The sequence below is a fragment of the Sturnira hondurensis genome, unplaced genomic scaffold (assembly GCF_014824575.4).
Source record: "Sturnira hondurensis isolate 20B ecotype Veracruz unplaced genomic scaffold, ASM1482457v3 Scaffold0016663, whole genome shotgun sequence".
Lineage (NCBI taxonomy): Eukaryota > Metazoa > Chordata > Mammalia > Chiroptera > Phyllostomidae > Sturnira > Sturnira hondurensis.
In genome coordinates, this window is record NW_028089294.1 from 16,819,604 (window position 1) to 16,842,281 (window position 22,678).

General features: G+C 37.7%; 1 protein-coding gene across 1 annotated transcript in view; it reads right to left on the minus strand.

The window, feature by feature from the left end:
* Nucleotides 1-22,678, minus strand: part of ITSN2 (intersectin 2) — a 116,729-nt gene that overhangs the window by 49,323 nt on the left and 44,728 nt on the right. The window contains exons 11-18 of the mRNA XM_037066805.1: nt 22,327-22,412; nt 21,302-21,564; nt 20,370-20,519; nt 17,822-17,962; nt 16,613-16,700; nt 11,897-12,036; nt 10,818-10,898; nt 953-1,089 (exon numbers count right to left, since the gene is read on the minus strand). Of these exons, the coding sequence (XP_036922700.1) occupies nt 953-1,089; nt 10,818-10,898; nt 11,897-12,036; nt 16,613-16,700; nt 17,822-17,962; nt 20,370-20,519; nt 21,302-21,564; nt 22,327-22,412 (1,086 nt within the window). The remainder of the gene's footprint in view (nt 1-952; nt 1,090-10,817; nt 10,899-11,896; nt 12,037-16,612; nt 16,701-17,821; nt 17,963-20,369; nt 20,520-21,301; nt 21,565-22,326; nt 22,413-22,678) is intronic.

Here is a 22,678-nt window from a genome sequence, read left to right on the forward strand (position 1 = left end):
CCCTCCTGTGTCTCTCAAAGCAATGAAAAAATGTCCTTGGGTGAGGAAGAAGGGAAGCGAAGCGGGGAGGGGGGGGCGGGGAGAAAAAGAGGCCTGCTACATGGTAATGTGTCCTTCTTGCCTCCCAATAACTATTAGCTCTTTTGTGGATATCGCTCTTGTAGTCCAAGGAAAAGGAATGCTGGTTCATTGATATTTGTTAATTATACCCATTTTTGACACTAGAGAACTTGCGAGAAACAAACATATTAGGAACAGGCTCTTGCTAGCAGAAAAATAATAATGCAAAGCCTCTAAACCAGCAATTTCCAACTGATGTACTGCAAGAATTTCTGAAACATGTAATACCTGAATAGTCAGCAGTACTGACCTCTTTCCTTTAGATTAGCAAATAAAAAAATGACAACAGCCAGCACAACAAAAGCTGTCCATTATGAATGAGTCAAAATTATACTTATTTTTTTAGTCAGTTCAGCAAAAAATATGTATTTTTGGTGTACCAAATTCTAGTACTTAACTTATGTGCCATGAGATGACAAAGGTTGACAACTGCCACTCTAAATGAATGGCTCTGTGCTTCAGACAGCACATTGCCCCTCCTCTTCGCTGTAAATACAAGTGACACGTCTCTGGGGCAGAAACATAATGCACAACACGGAATTCTGCACTCAGTCTCGTCACTGCACAGAATTAAGTATTTAGTGTTTTTCATCTTTTAGGTCTGACTCCAAAGTCCAGATTTTTCACTAATGAAACATAAAATTGGTTACTTTAAGTTCAGTCCCTAAAAGCAGTACTGAATTTCTAAAATTTAGAATCTAATTAGTATCTTAGGTTATCCTTTTATTTATCCTTTATTCCCATTAAATTTTTTTAGTCAAACTAGAGATATAGGCCACAAAGTTAGAATTCCAATAGCAACAAAGTGTAATAAATTTATCAGTTCCATTACCGTATAGCCTCATCTTCTAGTTTCTTTTTCTGTATTAGCTCTGACCTTTTTCTTTCAATTTCCTTCAACTTATTATGCTTGATCTTATGAAGTTGTTCAAGGGCTAATTGCTGTGTATTGTAGCTTTTTCTCAGGTCCTAAGGAGAAAATAAAAATAAGTCAATTATGCCACTGATTTAAGAATTTTTCTGATATGATGTGTCATTTGCATTAAAAGTAAAAAATCTTAAGGAAGTTAGAGTAAAATTGTTAAAATTTAAAAATATATTGCTATTAAAAAATAACGGAATACAATATATATTTTTTAACCCACACAGCCACTGAAGACAAACACCTGTTAAAATCATCTACTTGTGTACTAATTCGTTTGTAAGGATCACGGAATCTTTACAAGTCAATTCTCTGAATTGGAACTTCATTTTCAATATAAAAATGGAGTAAAGATAGCCTCCTTCAACAAATGGTGTTGGGAGAACTGGATGGCTATGTGCAAAAAAATTAAAATCAAGCACCAACTTACACCATACACAAAAATAAATTCAAGGTGGATAAAACACTTAAATATAAGCCATAACACCATTAATGTCCTAGTGGAGAACATCGGCAGGAAAATCTGATATTTCCCACAGCAACATTTTTACTAATATGTCTGTCCCCTAGAGCAAGGGACATAAAGGAAAGAATAAACAAATGGGATCTCATCAAAATAAAAAGCTTTTCTGCACAGCTAAAGAAAACAGTATTAAAATAAAAAGACAACCAACTGTATGGGAAAACATATTTGCCAATGATACCTCAGACAAAGGTTTAATCTCCATAATATACAAAGAACTTACTCGACTCCACTCTAAGAAGACAAATAACCCAACTAAAAAATGGGCAAAGGACTTGAACAGACACTTCTTCAAGGAGGACATACAGAGGATACAGAGACACATGAAAAGATGCTCAATATCACTAGCTATCAGAGAGATGCAAATTAAAACCACAATGAGATACCACTTTACACTAGTCAGAATGGCCATCATAAACAAACCAACAAGTGTTGGAGAGGTTGTGGAGAAAAGGGAACCCTAGCGCACTGTAGGTGGGATTGCAGGCTGGTACAACCACTATGGAAAACAGTACAGAATTTTCTAAGAAAACTAAAAATGGATTTGCCTTTTGACCCAGCAATTCCACTGCTGGGATTATATCCTAAGAACCCTGAAGCAGCAATCCAAAAGAACCTATGCTCCCCAATGTTCACAGCAGCACAATTTACGATAGCCAAGTGCTGGAAGCAACCTAGGTGCCCATCAGTAAATGGAAAAAATGTACCATCAAAAAACTATGGTACATTTACACAATGGAATTCTATGCAGCAGAAAGAAAGAAGGAGCTCCTACCCTTTGCAACAGCATGGATGGAGCTAGAAAGCATTATGCTAAGCGAAATAAGCCAGATGGTGAAAGACAAATATCACATGAACTCACCTTTAACAGGAACCTAAACAACAGAAACAATCAAACAAGCAAAATATAAGACACTGAAATACAGAACAGGCTGACAGTGTCCAGAAGGGAGAGGGGAGGTAATTTCAGGAGAAAAGGGGAAGGGTTTACAAGAACAAGTATAAAGAACACATGGACAAAAAATAGGAGGGGGGGTTGAAATGGGAGGGAGGGGGAGAGCACTGGGTAGATGGAAGTGAAAGACAGAAAACTGTACTTGAACAACAATTAAAATTTTTTAAAAACCTATGGGAAAACAATTTGTTTGCTATAACATTTTAAGAGGAATTTTGTTCAGTTGTATTTTTGACACGTATATAGTTTAATCAAGTACCCATAACTTTAATCCAACAATATCTTGAACCAAACACAGAAGCAATTAGTAAATAATTTTAAGAATTAAAAATTGTAAAGATAATGTCTACCTAAAACCATGACCAGAATGAGTCAAAATAATGAAAAGTATTCAAAACAGGAACCGAAATAAACAAGTGCTTATTGAGCATATAATTCAATGCAAAGTGCTGTAAAGATTTGCAAGGAATCCAATATAAGGCTATCTAACTCCCAGATACAGTCTTTGCTTTTAAAGACTTCTCAATTTCAAAGCTGAGAAAAGTGCCAAAATGTGGGATACAGATAAGTGCTTTAGTAGAAATTTGTGATGATTGTTCAGCACTTTTGCCCCTCCTCTTTTAACAACATCTTTCCTGATTGGGAAATCGATCCCTCCTTCAATGTGGCTGTGATGACTGACAAATTCAGTGCTCCAATCACAGCACTGCACCTCTCTGGCAGAGTGATCAGTCCAAAGGACAAGCACATGATCCAAGAAGAGCCCAAATCCTTTCCTGGGATTCAGATTACTGGGGAGGAGAGAAAGGAATCTTTCTCTCTAAACTCATTAAACTGAGAATAAGACAAAGCTGGAGCTGCCACCACCCAGCCATGCCATCAGGGACAGGAATGAAATCAAGACAGGAGAGGGAGAAGCAAAGACTGGGAACAGAGGTGCAGAGAGAGGGAGTCGTGGAGGGACCGAATCTCCAGTCTCGGTCCTCAGTGACTAGGACCTGTGCCGGCCAGCAGCACTGCCCTTGTCTTGGTGAGTGGTCCTAGAGCACTCTTTAAATAACTCTCACTTTAACTTATCTATTTTGAACTGACTGGTTTTTACTTGGAATCTACAGAACGGTGAACAAGAGAGTAGAAAAGGGCTGTAGTCAAAGAGAGGGAAAAGAAAACAAAAGCAGAAACCCTAAAGTTATCAAAACAAGTTTCATGGCCAAGACGGGAACTTAGTATTTAGATAGAATGTTCTACTAAAAAATGTTGGGCACCTACCCACACACAATAACCAAGCAATCAACAAACCGCACCCCCACCAACCCGCAAACTCTCTTCTTTTTCAGAAATAAAATATTTTATAGGTGAACCCTTTTAACTTGATTGAAATGGAACAGCTGATCTAACGATGTGGTGTCCCAAGACTATGTCCAAAATGTCTGAGATCAACACTTGCAGCTTAAGCCAGCCAGTAATAACTCTGCTATACTGCATTCATACAAAGTTTCCGCACATCTCAGCTTCCACAGCTGTCTCTGTTGCACCTTCCTCTAGATTCTGTCGACAATAAGAATGCAGTGGGTAAAAGCTACAGTGAAGCAGTGTGGTTTAGTGACAAGGACTCTGGGAGCACAGGTCTGGAACAAGGCTGCCAAGTCCGAATGAGGCTCTGTCAGGGACTAGTTGAGTAAACCAGGGACAGTTATGTCACTGTTTTCTCATCTGTAAAATGGGGCTAACTACAGGACATGCCTCATAGTATCATGAGGATTGAATGGGTTGATACAGGTAAAGTGCTCACAATGGCGCTGGGCATATCAGATTACTGGCTGAAATCATAAATGAGGAGAATTGTAGGATTAAAAGGAGAGTAAAGAGGAGCCAACTTAATATTTGATCTTAACATGGCTGTAAGGTTAGCCCTCCAACTTATCCTTTCAAATGCTGCCCCAAGTCTTCCTTTTCCAGCCCCATTCCTTCAGTGTCTGAGTTGATGGGCTTCCTTGCGCTCCACAAGGCATTCTGTGCATTCCTCAACCACAGCCAAACATCATCCACCACTGCCTCCACCAGTGGACTGAGTTTCTTGAAGACTGACTGTCTTTCATCAAGATGTCCCCACCCAAGACAGGGTCTGGTATACTGGAGACATTTAATTAGTATTTACTGGGTAAATTGGTAGTGCATAAACAATAGTCTATGCATATTAATAAGATTTGAAGAGTACCACAAGGCTTGCCAAAGACATTTCCTCTAATTCATACCATCAGATTCACTCCTCTGGGTTAAGTCACTGCTTCTGGGAGGTCCCGGTGAACTAGATCAGTTAACTGAGAACAAGTAAGCCAACTGGCACTCACGAACAGAGCTGCTCTGTCTTAACAGACTGATAGATGGTCTTTTTCAGTTTAAGGAAGTTCTCTTCTATTCCTAATATGCTAATAACTTAAAATCATAAATAGACGTTAAACTTTATTAAATACATTTTCCATCTGAGATGAATATACCCTTTTCTTCCTTTATTCTGTTTCAAAGGCAAATTCCAATGAAGATTTTTATACATCAAATCATCTTTGCATGGTTAAGATAAATCCAACTTGGTCATTGGTCATAAGGTATTATCTTTTTTCTAATTTTTTGTATTCAACTTTTTAATTTTGTTTTTTATTTCTGCATCTGTTAAACTAACCTATAGTTATCCTTTTTCCTATGGCTCTTACAGATCTTGATATGTTAATGATATGGAAACACCTGGCAAGCTTCATTGGGTAAATTGAGACTAATCTCTTTATACTGTGAAACAGCTGTGTGAGACTGGAATTACTTGTTCCTTCAGTAAAAACTCAGGGTCTGGATTCTCTTTTGGGGAGTCAGTCTTGAGTCATTTTTGGCAATGCAATTTGTTCATTTTATCTGCATTTTTACATTCATGTGCAAAAATCTGTCATAATATCCTCTCGTTTTTTCACATTTGCAACATACTTAGTCATATTTCCTTTTTACTTCCAATTTTCTTTATTTCTGCTCTCTTTCTTTTTAAAATCAGTCTTGCCAAAGGTTTGTTAATTTTATTAGTCTTTAAGAGAGTCAAATTCTGGCTTTCTTGATTCTCTGTATTATGAATTTCCTTCTACTTTTTTTGCTTGATTATGTTAGTCTTTTATAGCTTCTTACATTGAACAATCATAAATTTTCAGTTTTGTTCTCTTAATATAACCATTTAATGTCAAATCCTGACTTACCTGGGTTGAATTCTGCTCTTTCACTTACTAGTTTTGTGACCTTGGGCATTTGTGTACACTTAATAACACAGTCTCAAAATGTAATAATCTAACAAAAGTAGAAGAGGAAAAGACAAATCCCAAATCCCAAATCCCAAATCACAGTGGAAGATTTTCTCATACTAATCTCTGTAACTGACAGAACGAGCAGATGTGGAAATCGGCAAGTCCGATCACCCTGTCTTCCCTCTTCATAGAAAGGCCACGAACGATTCAAAATTGTTGTTGCTAAGAGAATTCAGGGGTCCAGAAACAAAGTTCATCTTTACTTTCACTAACCTCTATCTGACATACAGCATTTTCTTCAACTCTAAATATAAGCAATAAATCAAGGTAACATTAGCTATACTAAAATGTTGGTGACATTTTTCACCAACAGAAATCACTGATATTTTCACATTATAGTGCATCTTGAGTTAAAAATGACATTATTGTAAGTCACCAGACCTTGTTATTTAGTTCATTAACAGAGAAGTACATAATTACTGTTTCACAGTTAGCTTTTAAAGATTTTTATTTATTTTTTAGAGAGAGGGAAAGGGAGGGGGAAAGAGAGAAAGAAACATTGATGTGTAAGAGGAACATCGATTGGTTGCCTGCCTCTTACACACCCTGCAACCTGGGACCTGGCCCACAGCCCAGGCTTGTGCCCCGACTGGGAATCAAACCAGCAACCTTTTGGCTCGCAGTCCAGTACTCAACCCACTGAGCCACACTGGCCAGGACACATATTTGTTTTAAAAATATTTTGTGACTCTTACAATTAATTTTCTTTATAATCTTATATATTTCATTTTATATATTCAAAACATTATTCTGAGGAATCCAGAGAGTTTATCAAACTGTTGAAGAGTCCACGGTACAAAAATGGTTAGGAACCTCAGCTTTAGAAACAAACATTTACTACCAATGTCGCCCAGCAGCTCTTCAAGTCCACACCTCCTACTGTTTTATCCCACCTTGGAGAATGGAGGCTCCCAAGGGAGATGGAAGGAAGCCACAGCTTTGGTGCTGACAGTTTCTACCTTCCCTCTGGGAAAAGTACCTCCCCAATCATCTGAAGTCAACACACTAAAGATATCTGAGAGTCACGATAATCTCTACCCTGATGAGAACAACAAGATACGTGTACAGCGCATACTGGCTCACAAAGCACTTCCATATTTATGCTCTCACTGAGCCATCACCAGACTCTCCAAAGAAGGAAGAGCGGACATTGTCAGCTCACCTTTGGAAATGAAGAAAGCAAAGTTTGGAGGTTAAATGATGAATAGCTACACAACCAGCAAGTGGAATGAGTAAGACCAGAACACCTTCCTTTAGATTCCTAGGCCAGTACTTTTTTCATTGTTCCTCACTGCTAAAGATACAATATTGCAAGAATTTCCTTAATAGAATAATGCTATTAAATGCCTCATCTTTTTTTAAAGGACTATAGTTACTATTTTACATAATAATGCTCTGCACACCTACTGTTTTCCTGCACTAAGCTTGCACACTCCACCCCCACAGAAATGTTTACTTCTCTCTCCCAAAATTTCCTAATCTTCCATTCATTCTCCCTATTACCAGCTAGTAACCATGCCTCATCAAACCATGAGACTAGAACTCCATCTTTCCATCTCAAAATCAAGAAAACTTCCTGCGTCTGCACCCATCATCTTCTAGTCTAGTCTGAGTTACTCCATTAGAAAGATTCCTGTAATGGTCCAACCTGCTTCTGATTTTAAGTCTTGTAGCTGTCAACTTCCCACTCTCCACCAACAAATTTAGCTGCATCCACACCCATCTTTTCCCAATGTGTTAAATTGGAAATATTCTTTTTTATCTAATCCTTCAATCTATGCTCTAGATTAGCTTAATCTGCTCCCTAGGGACTTTGCTCTATCAACCACCATTTTATACTCAATCTCATTCAATGTTTCTCTCACTTTCCTACTCCTTCCCTTTATCCTCCCCTCAAATCCGTCTTCCTTCCTCCCTTCCTTTTGTGTTTAAAAAACAGCCTTTACTTAAAAAGAATAAATTAGACGGAGTCAGAAGTGTTCCTAAAATTTGAAATACATGGATCTCTGCTGTTTTTTGACTAATTCTGTTTTTGTCTCATAAACTTTACATAGTAACCCCAAGTGCTGCATATTTTCTGACTGAGAACATTCAAAACATGTATTTACTGCCACCCACTATGCTCCAGGCACTAGGTGCGGGTAATTTGGCAGTGAAGACGTTTGGCTTGAGTCCAGTGATCACCATCAAGACAATGAGTTGGATACAGCTGCCTAACCCTCTCCTTCCATTCTCCTGTCCTAACAGAACTGGTCTCTTCACCATGTAGCCATATGCCTCCCAGAAAGCTGGTACCACCTTCAACGCTGATCCAGTTTTGCTTCCCTACTTCCAAACTTATTGAGGTATAACTCACAAATATAAACTGTATATGAGGCCTGTCTGAAAAAAATCCAGCCATTGTTAATATAATGAGAACGGTTTGCATGATATTTATGTAACTTGGCAACTGAGAGTGGATTGGAATGCACACGTGCAAACAATGACAACTTCACTGTATTAGTCAGTAGATGCCGTTGAGTGAGCATATGCACTGGGTGGCCTTCGCATTTCCAGCTTATGTAACTGTGGTTTTCAGTTGGGAAGGTGTTATCCATCATGGGTACGCCCCTCCAGGCCAAACAATTAATAAGCACGGCCTCAATGTTCTTCTTCGGTTGAGAGATACAATATGACAAAAACAGCCACAGTTATGGGTGACTGGCAGCTTCATCACGACAACCCACCCACTCATGCATCACTTCTTGAGTAGTTTTTGGTGAAACATCAAATCACCCAGGTGACTCAGCCCCTCTATAGCCCAGATTTGGTGCCCTGCAACTTTTGGCTTTTCCCAAAACTAAAATCACCTTTGAAAGGGAAGAGATTTCAGACCATCAGTGCAATTCAGGAAAATACAACAGGGCAGCTGATGGCAATTCAAGCAAAATATTTTGCAGAGTGTTTTGAACAGTGACAGAGATGCTGGGAGAACTGTGTGAGGTTTCAAGGTATCTACTCTGAAGGGGACTGAAGCGTCACTGTCCTTTGTATAATGCTTTTTGTATCTTGTTCAATAAATGTCTCTATTTTTCACATAACATGGCTGGATACTTTCTGGAGAGATCTCATATATTTAAGGTGTATAAATTGATGCTTTAATATACACATTTGCTGTGAAATGATCACCACAATCAATCTAATTAAAAGAGCAATCTCCTCACATAGGTACCTCTCTCTCTCAGTGGTAACAACTTTAAGATCTACCCTCTTAGAAAACTTCAGGTATACAACATCTAATTATGGTGGTCCCATGCTGCACACTAGACCCCGGGACTTATTCTTCTCCAATAACTGGACTTTGTACCCTTTTTCCTTCAAGTCTTTCTTCCAAAAACAAAAGTTTTCCTTTGACCTCATGCTGTCTTCGCTCTCCTTTAAGAGTTGTCCATACTCTTAACCCTTCCTGTCCATTCCTGATCTGCTGCACTCCAGCTCCTGCTAACCACTCGGCTGAAACGGCACTTTCCGAAAGGTCTTCGAAGGTCTGCTTGTTGACGGTTTAATGGGTATTTTTCACTGTTACGTGAACTGACTGCTCAGTATCACTTTACCAGGATGATTACAGACTATTCTTGCTCTCTGTGACACCACAGCCAGTGACACCAGAGCACGTCTCCTGACCACTTTGACAATACAGGTGTCTCATCACCTTTTAGTTTCCTAGTTGTCTCTGATGAAAGTATCAATAAGCAGGGAAAGGCTGCTGGCAGGAAGCAGAAGGAAGACAGTAAAACAAGAGGTAAGAATAATCTGCTGGCCTGTGGAGAATCAAATCTAAGTGAAAGAATCAGATTTATGTGTTTAAGCATACTCCACAAATCATCATCAAACCCCATTTTACAGATGAAGAAACTTAGATTTAAATTTTTGTGCAATCTGCAGCAAAAGTTCTAAAATCAGATAATTGGTTGCTCATGCTAAAACAGTAAAGCAAAAGTTGGCACTGTCTTTCCAATTCGCCTTATCTTTGCTTCTGTTACTGATCACATGCCCGTCTTCGCTGTGCACACGCATGCTGCCGCCTACTGCCGCCTACTGCCAACCATTCTGGTCCTGGGTAGGGGCAGTCAAAGTCACCACGGTCAGCAAGTGGTAAATTTAAAGTACCCTTCTGTAAACTACAGGAAGTCATCGCTAACATCAGGGTCTTTGACTTTTGATCAAAACTACATATAAGAAAGTCAATTTTACCATAGGCTAATTGTTATAAACAAGAGTTAAGTTCCTCATCAATGTTACAACAAAACGACCCTGAATAATTTGGGGCAGGCTATATATTAAAACAGAAATTCATTGAATGTTTTAAATACTCTGTATGTTATATGTGATAAAGTGAGCCATTTATTTATACATGTGATTTAAACACTTTTATCTGAAGTACAAACATGTCTAAGCATGAAGCCTGGTAACTTGATGGAACTAAAGCTGCCCGTGCATGACTGGTTAAGATTTTCCCATACAGCAGTATTAGGAAGCAAGCTGGTACATACACGATATAACTTTGCCCTAGAGGTCAGCAAATGAAAGTTTTATTTTAAACAATGATTTTTAGTGATATGGCTAAATGATTTAATCTCATATTCTCTTAGCTTTTCTTTAAATTCAATCAGTAATCACCTAATCAGTTAACTCATCTTGCGGAGATAATGTAAGAGAAGCAGGTGATGCTTCTAAGTGTACTGGGCTCTTCATGAGAACGATTACGTTGGGCAGCCATTCTGATTTCTGGCATTAGACTCAAACAGACAGTTAGACAGCAGCAGGACATTCAAGCAAGCAGAAAATAAAAAAAGGTCCATATTGTATATGTTATTTCAAACAAAGATACTCAGATAAATGCAAAGAATAGTCTAGGCTTTTTTTAAAAGAAAACAGTAAAGTAACTCAAAGAAAATCAGCTAGATATTAGAAAATAACCTTAAGTAAGAGGAAGAGGTTGTTGAGACAGCTTAGCAGAGACAAAAGGCACTGAAGAACAGAGTCATCCATATTCCCACACTGTAAGATAAGGCAGATAAAAAGCCAATTAAACTATGCACAAATAAAAAAATAATGTAGGGAAGTTAACTTGTCTGGTTTGTCTGTCCACCAATGACAAACTACTTGGTTCAAAATTTTTTTCTACTAATATATCCTTATGTGAAACATATTATTAACATTATGCACCTCAAATTTCTCCTCCTTGACTGAACCCACATGTCTCTTTTCTTTATTTGTTTATTATGGAGCTTGTGTAATGTTATTCTAAAAAGCCAGCAGGAGAAAAGTCAAGGAGCTGTCTGAAGGTTATGTAATACTCTATGCTCTGAAAACTTTATGCTGTTTGAAAAATAACAAGACTACTCCCAAATCTGAATGATGTGCTGTCAGTCTGTTTTTATCTTTCAGTATCTTCTTTCATAGGTATGGCTTCAGTATATAACTAACTCTGCACAGAATGGTAAGTATACAGCATGTATTTTGGATTTCTGCTCTGCACTGCAGCAAATAATCAATCATGGTCTTACATTTCATGCAAAGTTTAAAGTGCCAGAATATGTTTTAGATTTCAGTGATTACTGCATTATTTCACAAAGGCTAATTAAATTAAATTGTAGCAAAGAAGAAAAAAGAATTGAGCATGTTAGAAGAGCTTCTGCTACCAGGACTATTATAAATTTGCCATATTCCCCATTATAGAACTTTGCCTAAGATCATGCTGACTGAGATCAGTTCTGTAATACTAACAAAGGCAACTGTTCTTAAAATGTATAAACACCAATAAAAGCAGTCATCAAAAGTTAAAAACTATGGTAAATGATATTTAGTTATGTAACACAATGTTTGTATCTACAGAGAACATTAAAAACAGCCTTGAAATTCTAGTATAGCTCAAATTAGTAAATAAATTATGAAAATGCACTACTTATAGAAATAACCGCTTCAGTTATTCATCCTATTACATCAACATGTAAGAAGGCAACTAACTAAAAATGAATATAATAGAAGATACATACCTTTAGTTGACTGTTAAATGAATCCATTTCTGATAGCTTAGATGCAGTTTCTTTTTCAAGTGCATCTAACTGTTCTTTAAGTCTTTGGCATAATTCTTCCTTTTCTAATGACTTTTTATGAAGTAGATCGATCCCTAAATCTGAAATACAGACATCAGACAGTTTACACATGGTAGAAATTCCCATGTCTTCACAAGCAGTTGACACTTACTGTTTGGGCAGTTGGCGTAACCAGAGAAAGACCAAGGGTATACATGCAAAATGTGGGTCAACTTTTGATCCACATTAAAGAGAAAAAACTCAACAGTCATTTGCCTTTTACGAATCAGACCCCAGGAAGATCTTCATATAGAGATGTGCAAATTGGTTCAGTACTCAAAAAGTACCAGGACGTGAAGTGATGCTCCACCTGGGCTGAGGCATTTCACCAATCCGACCCTCAAGCTCTGCCTCTACACGGTGGGCATCATACCACCTACAGGGTCGGCAGAAGTAACACGTGCTTGAGTGCAGTTGGTAGGCTAATAACATGGGGGTAAAAATTTATAATTTTAATCTGAACATTTCACCTACAATGTCACATGCTGTGCTTGGGTGTGGTATTGTTATGTTACAGAATTATATGCTTATGATTTTGTAATAAAAATTAGGGGCATTACTTGTGCCAGACCCTGTAATATATTTATGAGGTGATAGCTATAAAGCCATTAGCACAGAGTCTAGCCAACAGTAAATACTCAATTAATAGCAAGTACTATTAAAGTAGCTTTCTATTTATTCTTAGTGCTTCCAAGAATATGAGAATATACACAGTAAGGACTCAATAAATATTACTAACTGGATTATTTAGTAATATTATTTTAAGAGGTAAGAACAGAGAGCTTCATTTTGTATAACCCTTTCATAAATAGGCAGGGATGGAGAAACTAGATGGAAATATATAATGCAGATTATATTACAATAAATCAAAACAGCAATCATACTAAGTACATATTTAAACTTTATTATATTTTTAAAAGTGAAGAAATCTAGTATAAAACTATAAAAATATTTTTAAAAGCTAATGTAAAATAAAATGAAGCATATACAGTAAAAAGAGAAAAAGTCTCCTTCCCCTCAATCCCCAGCTACTTGCTCTCTCAGGCACTTACATACAAATATGTGCATAACCAACATTTATTTCCATGAGATTTTAATGGGATCATATTGTCTACGTTGCTCAGCAGTTTGTTTTAAATTTAATACACATCTTATCAAGAGAGACATGTAAGTCTAGCTCACTCTTTAACACTGCTGCATGGTAAGCCACAGCATGGCTCTTCTATAATTTACGCAACTATTCCCTTTTTGACTGGCATTCAGGTCGTTTCTAATTTTCTATTATTACATCAAAATGCTACAATAAATACCGTGTACATATATTTTAATGCATATGTGAAAGCATTTTATAAGGCTAGAATATGAAAGAATTGCCATGTTAAAGAACTTGAACACTTTAAAAACTTCCCTTGAGAAACACGTGAGAAACTGCTCAACTGCCCTTCCAAAAAGCTGTACCCGTATACAATGATGCCAAAGTGCCTGTTTCTGTACACCTTCATCAGCAGTGGGTATGATTGATCTTTCATTTTTGCTAATTGGCAGCAAAATAAATATCACTTTAATATGTACTTTCTTGATAACTACTGAAATCGAATAACATCTACTTATGTGTTAGTTGGCCATCATCTTGAATTGCCTCGTTTCATACTTTACACATTTTTTTCCTATTCGGTTATTCGAATTTATGATTTGTAAAACTCTAAATTCTTATTATAATTAGGTATATATTTCCAAAACTTTCCATTATATCTTTCTCATGAAAAAGTTTTTCATTTTTATGTTATCAAATCTACAAATATTTTCCTTCACAGCTCTATATACTGAAGACTTTCCTGATTCCAACATTATACAACTGTTTTTTCTCTTTATATTTTTTCTAGAATTATTTTATTCATTCAGCTTCTAATTTTATCCAGGATTTATTTCTGTTCATAGAGTGAGATAAAGAGCTTCCCACTCCCTTTAGATAATCAACTATCCCCCAAATCACTTACTGAAATGATAGTAATTATTGAAAGCCCATCCTTTTCCCACTGCCTTTAAACATGAAATTTATCTTATCCTAAATTACCATATACATAAGTCTGTTTCTCGATTCCCTATTCAGTTTCACTGTTCTATGTTTGTATTTCTGAACAATAACATGTTATCTTTGGTGCTACAGCTTTCATAACATGTTCTGATATCTGATAGAGTCTCTTCCACCCACCAATATTTCTTTTCAAGTCTTGCCTAATCTTGCACATTGTCTCTTCTACATGAATTTGTGAATTACCTGAAAGTTTCATTTACAGAAATCTGAGTAGAACTGAATACATGGGTGAATTAGTAGAGAATTGCCATCTTTATAATTCTGAACAGGTTCATTCGGGAACATAATATGTACCTACTTATTCATGAATCTTTAAAAGTAAATGTTTAGAACTATAAATTTCTTCTTTATTCATAACAATGAAAATACTAATATAAACAAGGCCTTTTTCACTATACTTTCTAATTAAATACTTTTGATATATAAAGTTATTGAATTTTGTATGAATTTTTTATCCAGGCGCCTTGTCAAATTCTCTCATAGCTCTAATAGCTTTCCAGTATTTCAACAAATATTTAATCATTAAACTGCACTTCTACCACGTACAAGGCACCGCACTATGTTCAGCTGCAGGTAGAAAATGGAGAAGGCTAATGCGTGGATCCCCTCAAGGAGTTCAGAGTCCAGTTAAGTTGAGAGATAAGCAATGTAAAAACAACAATTCATACACGTCTCGGTACTTCTCAAAACGAACACCACTACTATAGACAAACCCATACTGAACGTGAATACTGTGCCTGTCCATGGGCACTGTGTTAGGCAACTGGGAGAGACAGAGACAACGTGGTAGCACAGTGGGCTTCAGGGTCAAACATGAGAATTTGAAAACTACTACAGCACCCTCTTGGGCACCTATTTAATCTCTCTGATCCTCATTGTTCCCAAGCTGCACAATGGGAATAACAACCACCTTACAGGGCTGTGGTAAAGATTAAAGAAAATAATGTAGGAAATAATGCCTATCATGGTGCTTGGCATATGGCTGGTAATCTTAAATAGTAACTGTATGGAGAGAGGAATCTAAGAGATACAGGGCACTCTACAAATTCCAAACAAAAGCTTAGTATTTTGAACTAAACTACAGGAATAGATAGATAGATAGATATAGATTAAAAAGCTGAACTGGATCACATTATACAGGGAAAGAGTAGCTCTACCAGGTCCCCAATAAGACATCTTCAATACCCATTCACAATCCAAATACTAACAATGATGAGGGTGTTGATACACTTTCTGCCACTGCACAGATCTGGAGGGCTGGCTCACCCTGCCTCTGGAATGCCCCTGGAGGGGTGAAGGGTGAGGTGGGAGCAGATACACTTGAACAAGCAAGAAAAGAATCACATGCAAGAAAGAAGGTCTGAGAAAAGACATGGACAGACCATAGCACTGTAAGGTGGGAGACACAGTAAAGAACAGTTCAAAAGAGTAAACTTCTCTATTCCTGGTGTTTCTTTCATGCAGTAAAGGGTCCTTCACTAGCACACTATTGCCAGCTTCTTTCCACCCCCTTCATTGGTTGGTAAACTCAAGACAGGGAACTGGACATACACAGTCTGTACTGTTGCCTTCTTGAGATTGAACAGCCCACAGGAAACTGTGTTTTGCATCCAGTGTTTTACAGGTGCAGCTGTTCCACTCACAGATAAGCCATGCTGTCCTGTATCAGCTTCATCAATAATGAGGTGATATTTTGGCCTCTCATATGTCTTTTTCCTTTGCTTTATTTCTCAGTTTGTTGAGAACTTGGGCAAAAAGAGGGATGCTATTAACTGGAACATCTAAACAGCCAAAAATGTAATAAAAGGCCCTGGAGGGGAAAGACTGACAGATACTCAGTCAGATATTCAGAGGGAGATATTTAGGATACTGCCGCTAGTTCTAACACATTTGCAGATTGACTTTCCTTTAAATCTTTCTGCTACATTGTTATTGGCAATTCTATTCAATGGAGATTTTTAAAAATAATTTCTGGTTCGGACTTGAATCAAGAAAAATGTTACATTCCCACAAATTAGCATATTTTGTCCCACAGGTATCAGAGGGGCAGGCTGGTAAAATTCTTTATGTGAAACGATGACATAAGAGATCTGGGAAGGGCACACCATTCTGCTTGGGCCTACCACTACTACACACTATCACCCCAGAATCCCACAGATTTAGCCACATAGTAATGTCTACTCCCAAACAGTTCTTTGTAATTCATGCAGGATTTGGCTAAAACGCACATATAGTCTTGTGCTGGAGTCAAACTTAGATCTTGCTTAATTGTAGTCTAACATTTTATTTGATTGATATTTGAAATATATTAATGAAAATCTTATCAAGACAGATACCACAATACTTATTTAATTTTATTAATATAATAACATGTGTGATATTTTCACATTAATTTGAAATTTTCAACAAAAGATGAAAAACATTATTTATAATAGAATTATGCTATCTTAAAAAGTAACAGATTGTGACTGATACAGTCAGTCAGGAGAGAATAAAAGGCAAAACAAACCTTAGAGACTTACCAGGTGTATTACCGAGCTGCATGTTTTTAATTCTTTCATTTAGTAATTGCTTCTCAGGTACCAAATAGATAAGCTTATTCTGATATTCCTTATAGAAAGAAAATGTAGTGCTTGATTAACTTTGTAATGTCTGCACATTTTTTACAAACTTCAGAGCATGATTTCATCACTCTTAAAACTTAGTATAGGAATAGTATGTAGTTGTAAACTGCTCACAACTTATGGATAAACTAGAATGGAAGTACACAGGACTGAACACACAAATATTTAAACATAAATCCATTTACAAATGACTGGCTGAAATTAAAGGGTGGTAAAGAAAGCCTCTGTCGATGGGGTACACCTGGAAGTCTTACAATGCTCAGCACACTGATGGACAACGGGGGCCAGGCTAAGAGGTGCCTCTGGTGTCTGTGCTACGGGGCACGTGCAAGCAGGCCATGACACTCCAGAATCAACGACTACAAATCAAAGAGGGACTGAAAACTGGGGGATGATCAAGGAAGCAGGTTTAAGTAGAATGGGACATATTATTTGGCTTTTGCCTATATCCACTGTGACAAAGTGAAAAAACAGCTGATTAACTGCCAGTCCACATACAGAGAAAATGTGGTGAGAGGGCTAAGACACAGAATGCTTCCCGAGTCCCCATTCTGCAAAGTGTAGTACACGGACTAGATCCAAATGCACAAGTAAAGGAAAGAACCACCAGGCCCCCCAGGGACATATTCAACATTCTCCCCGTAATTCTGAAAAGAATAATGCTATTTCAAAATTTCTTAAGAGTATCCCAAAACTAGATAAAGATGCAACAGAGAAAGAAAACTACAGGCCAATTATCACTGATGAACATAAACACTAAAATCCTCAACAAAATATTGAGAAAAAAAAAAGAAAGAAAATTTCCTAAGAGCAGTAACAATAACCTTATTTTAACATGTATGTATGTATGTATTTATTTAAAACCTAAGACACAAAATGATCAATGTCCACTTATGAATAAATATTAACTGGATGTCTACCAGAGTTTTAGGGGTCTACAAGCTTCCTGATACTGTATACAAAATTGTGCATATTCACATCCTTTTGGGAAGATGGGTCTATTAGAGACTCAAAGGGCTTCTTGACCCCAAAACAAAAACCACTCTATTCAGAAGAACTACTAATAACTGTTCATGTTTAAGGATAATTCAGAAGCAAAGGACTCACCTGAAGCTCTTGTTGGAGCTGCCGGATCTCCATGATTTCCAGGTCGCACTGCTTATCCAGAACTTCCAACTCAGTCTTCTGAGTCTGTTTTCTGAGTCGGACATCCTGGAGTCTGCCTGAGATCTGCTGATGTTTGCCATTCTACACGAAGAGCATACAAATACATGGTGAGGTAAAATGCTAACAAAAAATGTTACCAGGGAAATAAATGCACCATTTTCAGAGCACAAGAACCCATACAGTAGGATGAGTAAGCACAAATACAGCTCCCAAAGATTTTGCCTGGGTTCAGCACTGAGGCATTAATTCATAATATTAAAATACAGATAATCTCAAAGAACAAGGAATAAATTTAGCATGTGGCATTTAGCATACCTTCTCTGAGCTTCTATTTCTACCCTCAATGCCGCCATCTAATTTCCTCTAATGAAACAATGTACAGGTGGGCCTTTGGCTACAATTCTCTTTTCCTATAATAATATTCCTTTCTCCCTTATTTCTGAGTAGGGGAAAAATTGAAATCAGAGATTCTCAGTGGAGGCTAAAAAGAAGGGTAAGGTGTTATGGGTGGAATTGTGCCCCTCCCCCCAATTCATGTTATATCCTAACCTCCAGTGCTTACACTGTGACTATATTTGGAGACGGCGCCTTTAAAGAAGCAAGTAAGGGTTAAATGAGGTCATATGAGTGGGCCCTATTCCAATCTGACTGGTGTCCTTATAAGAAGAGAAAATTTGGACACAAACAGAGATGCAAAGGCAGAGGGAAGACCAAGTGAAGACACAGCAGGAAGGTGGCCATCTGCAAGCAGAGAGGCCTCAAAGGAAACCAAACCCACTAACACCTTGATCTTGGACTTTGAGAAAATAAATATCTGCTGTTTAAGCCACCTGGTCTGTGGTATTTTGTTATGGCAGCCTTAGCAAACTATTACGGTGGGGGGGAAGAGAAATAGACCCCTGATGTAAAACACTGATAATCCAAATTTCACTTGAGAATACAATCAAAGGGAACATGCTATGTCCATCCCAGGGCTTGCGCTATCCTCTCCAGCAGCTTTGAGTATGGCCCGGGGGCCTTTTCAGACTCTGCACAACAGTCAACACTACTGCCTGGCGCATTGCCCCGTTCTTGAGGGAAAAATCATCCACATTAAGGTCTCTTCCCACTATATTTTTAAGGAAAAATGTATAGACAAGATGATACTTTATACAGATACCCAATCAGCTACACACAGAAGTTCAAGTTTTTTAGGCCTATTTTGTAGCACTGTGGCATGATTAATAATTGTGGTATGCTTTCTTATCCATTTGAAGGCATAAAATAGTACCTTTGTACTAAAAATATTGTAATAATTTAAAAAATATAATTCAAGTCATTCACCAAATAATTAGGTAAGACCTGAATTTGGCCCTTACCACATGGCTGCACATGCATTTTTGCAAAACCTTACTATACTACTAGATGAGCCTTATGGGATTTTAGGGTCATAGTAGAATAGCATGCCTTACCCAGACCCTTTATATCTTATGGAATCTAGGGTCACAGTAAAATAGTACACCTTACCCAGACCTTTTATCTTTTTTTTTGAGAATACCTTTTTTTTTAGATCTTATTTATTCATTTTTAGACAGAGGGGAAGAGAAGGAGAGGAAGGGACAGAAATATCAATGTGTGGTTGCTTCTCACGTGCCCTGTACTGGGGACCTGGCCTGCAACCCAGGCATGTGCCCTGACTGGGAATCGAACTGGCAACCCTTCGGTTTGCAGTCCGCACTCAATCCACTGAGCTACACCAGTCAGAGCAGACCCTTTATCTTATGGGATTATAGGGTTGTAGTAGAATTGTATGTGTTACCCAGACCCATTATAGCTTCTTGCCTTGCATTTCAAAGTCTTTCAATAACCTGACCTTCTGACATCTGGTGTGGAAAAATTAGTAAATAAATGGCCAGTATTAGCTCAACTGCCAGTAGTCCTAGAGAACCAGAAGGAATTGTAATAGATCATTTATGACATCAGTTTCAAATCATTTTTTCATTTTAGCAGTAGAACCCTTTTTTCCAAGCAAATCTCAGATAAAAGGCCAGGAAAAGTCAAGCAGACAGATGTGGCACCTCCTTGCTGCGAAGTACAGAAGAACTGGGGAAGGCAAGCACTGCCCTGACTTTGCGGCTTCCTGCTCCCGCCTTCAGCTCATCCCTCCCCAAGCCACATTCCAGAGGCCAGTGCGAAAACAGAAAATTACTGAAATAGCACGTTTTATTTCACAGATGAGCAAAGTGAGGCACAGAGAAGGGAAGTGTCTTGCCCACGAGGCATGGTTTATCAGCATCTGATCTGAGACCACACAATTCTCAGCATTTTGAGTCACTTATCCTTTCTTAAACGATACTGTCCAGTTAAAAAAGCATGTATGAAAATATAACTGTTTGATTGCATTAAAACATAATGTATTCTTGAGGTAGATTTAAAAAACAATGACATTTTTCAACAGGTAATTCCAGCATCACTCAGATAAATTTCAGTTATTAAACATAAGCCATACCAGTGCTTCCAACTCGAGATGAAGACTCTTCTTTTTAGAGTTTAGCCTGACAATTTCTTCCTGTTCTCTATTCCTCTGATTGAGAAGCTCCTGTCTACGAATCCTCTCCCACTCTAAACGACGCTGTCTTTCAAGTTCCTGTTTTGCTGCCTGAAATAATGAATTAAAGTTAATTTCTAAAGGAACAATTTTGCATCATTCAAACACTGATGGGATGACAAAAGTGAGGCACGACTTGAATGCCTATGGGTCACTGGGCAGACCTAGTTTTATCAACGAGCCTAAATCGAAGAACTTCCACAAAAGTGACTTCATCCATCAGACTTACTGATTGATTCACAGGACCCTCATCTTGCTGTAGTTACTCTTCTCTTAATAAAAAGGATGATTTCCTAAAAAATATTATGTTAATAGGAATACCTACACCTTTATTCTGGTTACCAGGAAAGAAAACAACTTCTATTCATAATATTTCAGTGTTACTGTAATTTATGGCGCTCCATTCCCAGGCCTTTAAACAGACCCAGCCCTCCTAGGAACCCCTCATAACACTTTCTCCCAAGGATCTGCGCAAGCCCGGCCTCTTAATTCCTCACCAGACCTTTGACTCATATCTCTCTCTCTCTCTCTCTCTAATTCCTTGTTCACTTAACTCTGGATTCTAAGCTTAAGTTCATTCACTGATCTGATCAAACTGACCCCTTCCTCTGGCTTACCAACCCTAGCTCCTCACTGTGCTCTGCAATCAATTCTCCTCTGTGGAGTCATTTGAAAACCCGCCACAGCCAAGATTCAGGTTTGTGTAAGACAAGCAAGAAGTGTGAGGCGGAGGAAAAGCCACAACAAAACCAACCATTTTTTTAATTGAAAGAAACATGGCCACTTATTAAATGTAATGACTTTCTTAGGAAATAAAATAACTTAAAAATAACCTCTCGTCTTTCTATCTCTTTTCTCCGTTCTTCCTCCCGTTGTCGCTCCAATTCCCTCTGCTTCTCCAGGCGTTTTTCTAACTCAAGTTGCTTCTTCCACTCTTGCTCTTGTAATTCCCTCTGTTTCCGTTCCCACTCTTCCTTTTCTTTCTGGGCTTTGCGTTCTGCCTCCCTCTGCTGCTGCTCCATCAGGGCCTGGCGTCGCTTCTCCAGTTCCATGTTTCCCCGCTCGTAGTTGGCTTTCCGCTTGTCCTCAAAGGTCACTACGTGAGGTACATTATAAGCATCCTTACACATGAAGGCCCGCACATCCCACACTCCACTTTCTTTTTGTTTAATTTAATTCTGTTCAAGTACAGTTTTCTGTCTTATATTCCCAGCCCTGCCCGCCCCCCACACTCCACTTTCAACATCCTCATGTCTTGTGATCATTTGAGTGCTATTACTCTTTGCATACTTCTCCTAAGAAAAATGTTAACTCAAATGTAAATAGTAAAATATCTGTTCTAAGAATATTCATTTTTAGAAAAAAGTTTGTAAGTCTGAATCCACCCAAGAGAGAAATGATTTTAACTATTCCTGCCAATAAAAATACTTTTCAACTTTTTTCTCAGCATTTTCTTCAAGGACAACCAAAGCTGTCCTATGTATTTGTTTTATTTGACAAGTACCATTAATTTTTAATATTTTAAAATATCTACACATGTATTTTTTCAACCAATATTTAAACTTTTTTTAAAGCTAAAGACTTCATTACAAAGCTTGCTCTAATATTTTCTCCTAAAGTGGAAGAACCACTTTAACTAGGATGTCTCATACACACATTCTTGTGCCATATATACAACTGTCTCTTCCTCTTACATACTTTCCATTTTATCGAGGTCAAAGTCCATCCCATTCATGAAATAGTTTCTCTTATAGCATGTAAAATATTTAAAATGTAAAAATTCTAAATATTCATTTATATTTCAAGGTAAAATTTAAGACAACTCGCTATAAATACCAACTTAGACACTCCATGTTACCTGGTAATTTTTTCTGAGGTTCTTCTTCTTGTATTTTCTGATATGAAGGCAGAGTTCCATTAATGGAATCAATTTGCTTTCCTCCTCTGAGAAAAGCAAGTAGCAAACAAATTTAGCAACATGCAGTCTGATAATTTTTAGACTAGACTATATAGACTTCCAATGACCACAGCAGGTTAATATTCAGAATACTGTTATCAATATTAAAGATATTTAAAACACAGTATGGTCCATACATAATTACAGTGAACAGCAGTATATGGAGTCAAATCAGAAAGATTTGGATTCAAATTGTGGTTCAGCCAACTGCTGTACTTGGGTAAATTTATTCTAAATCTCTTCAGTTGTCACT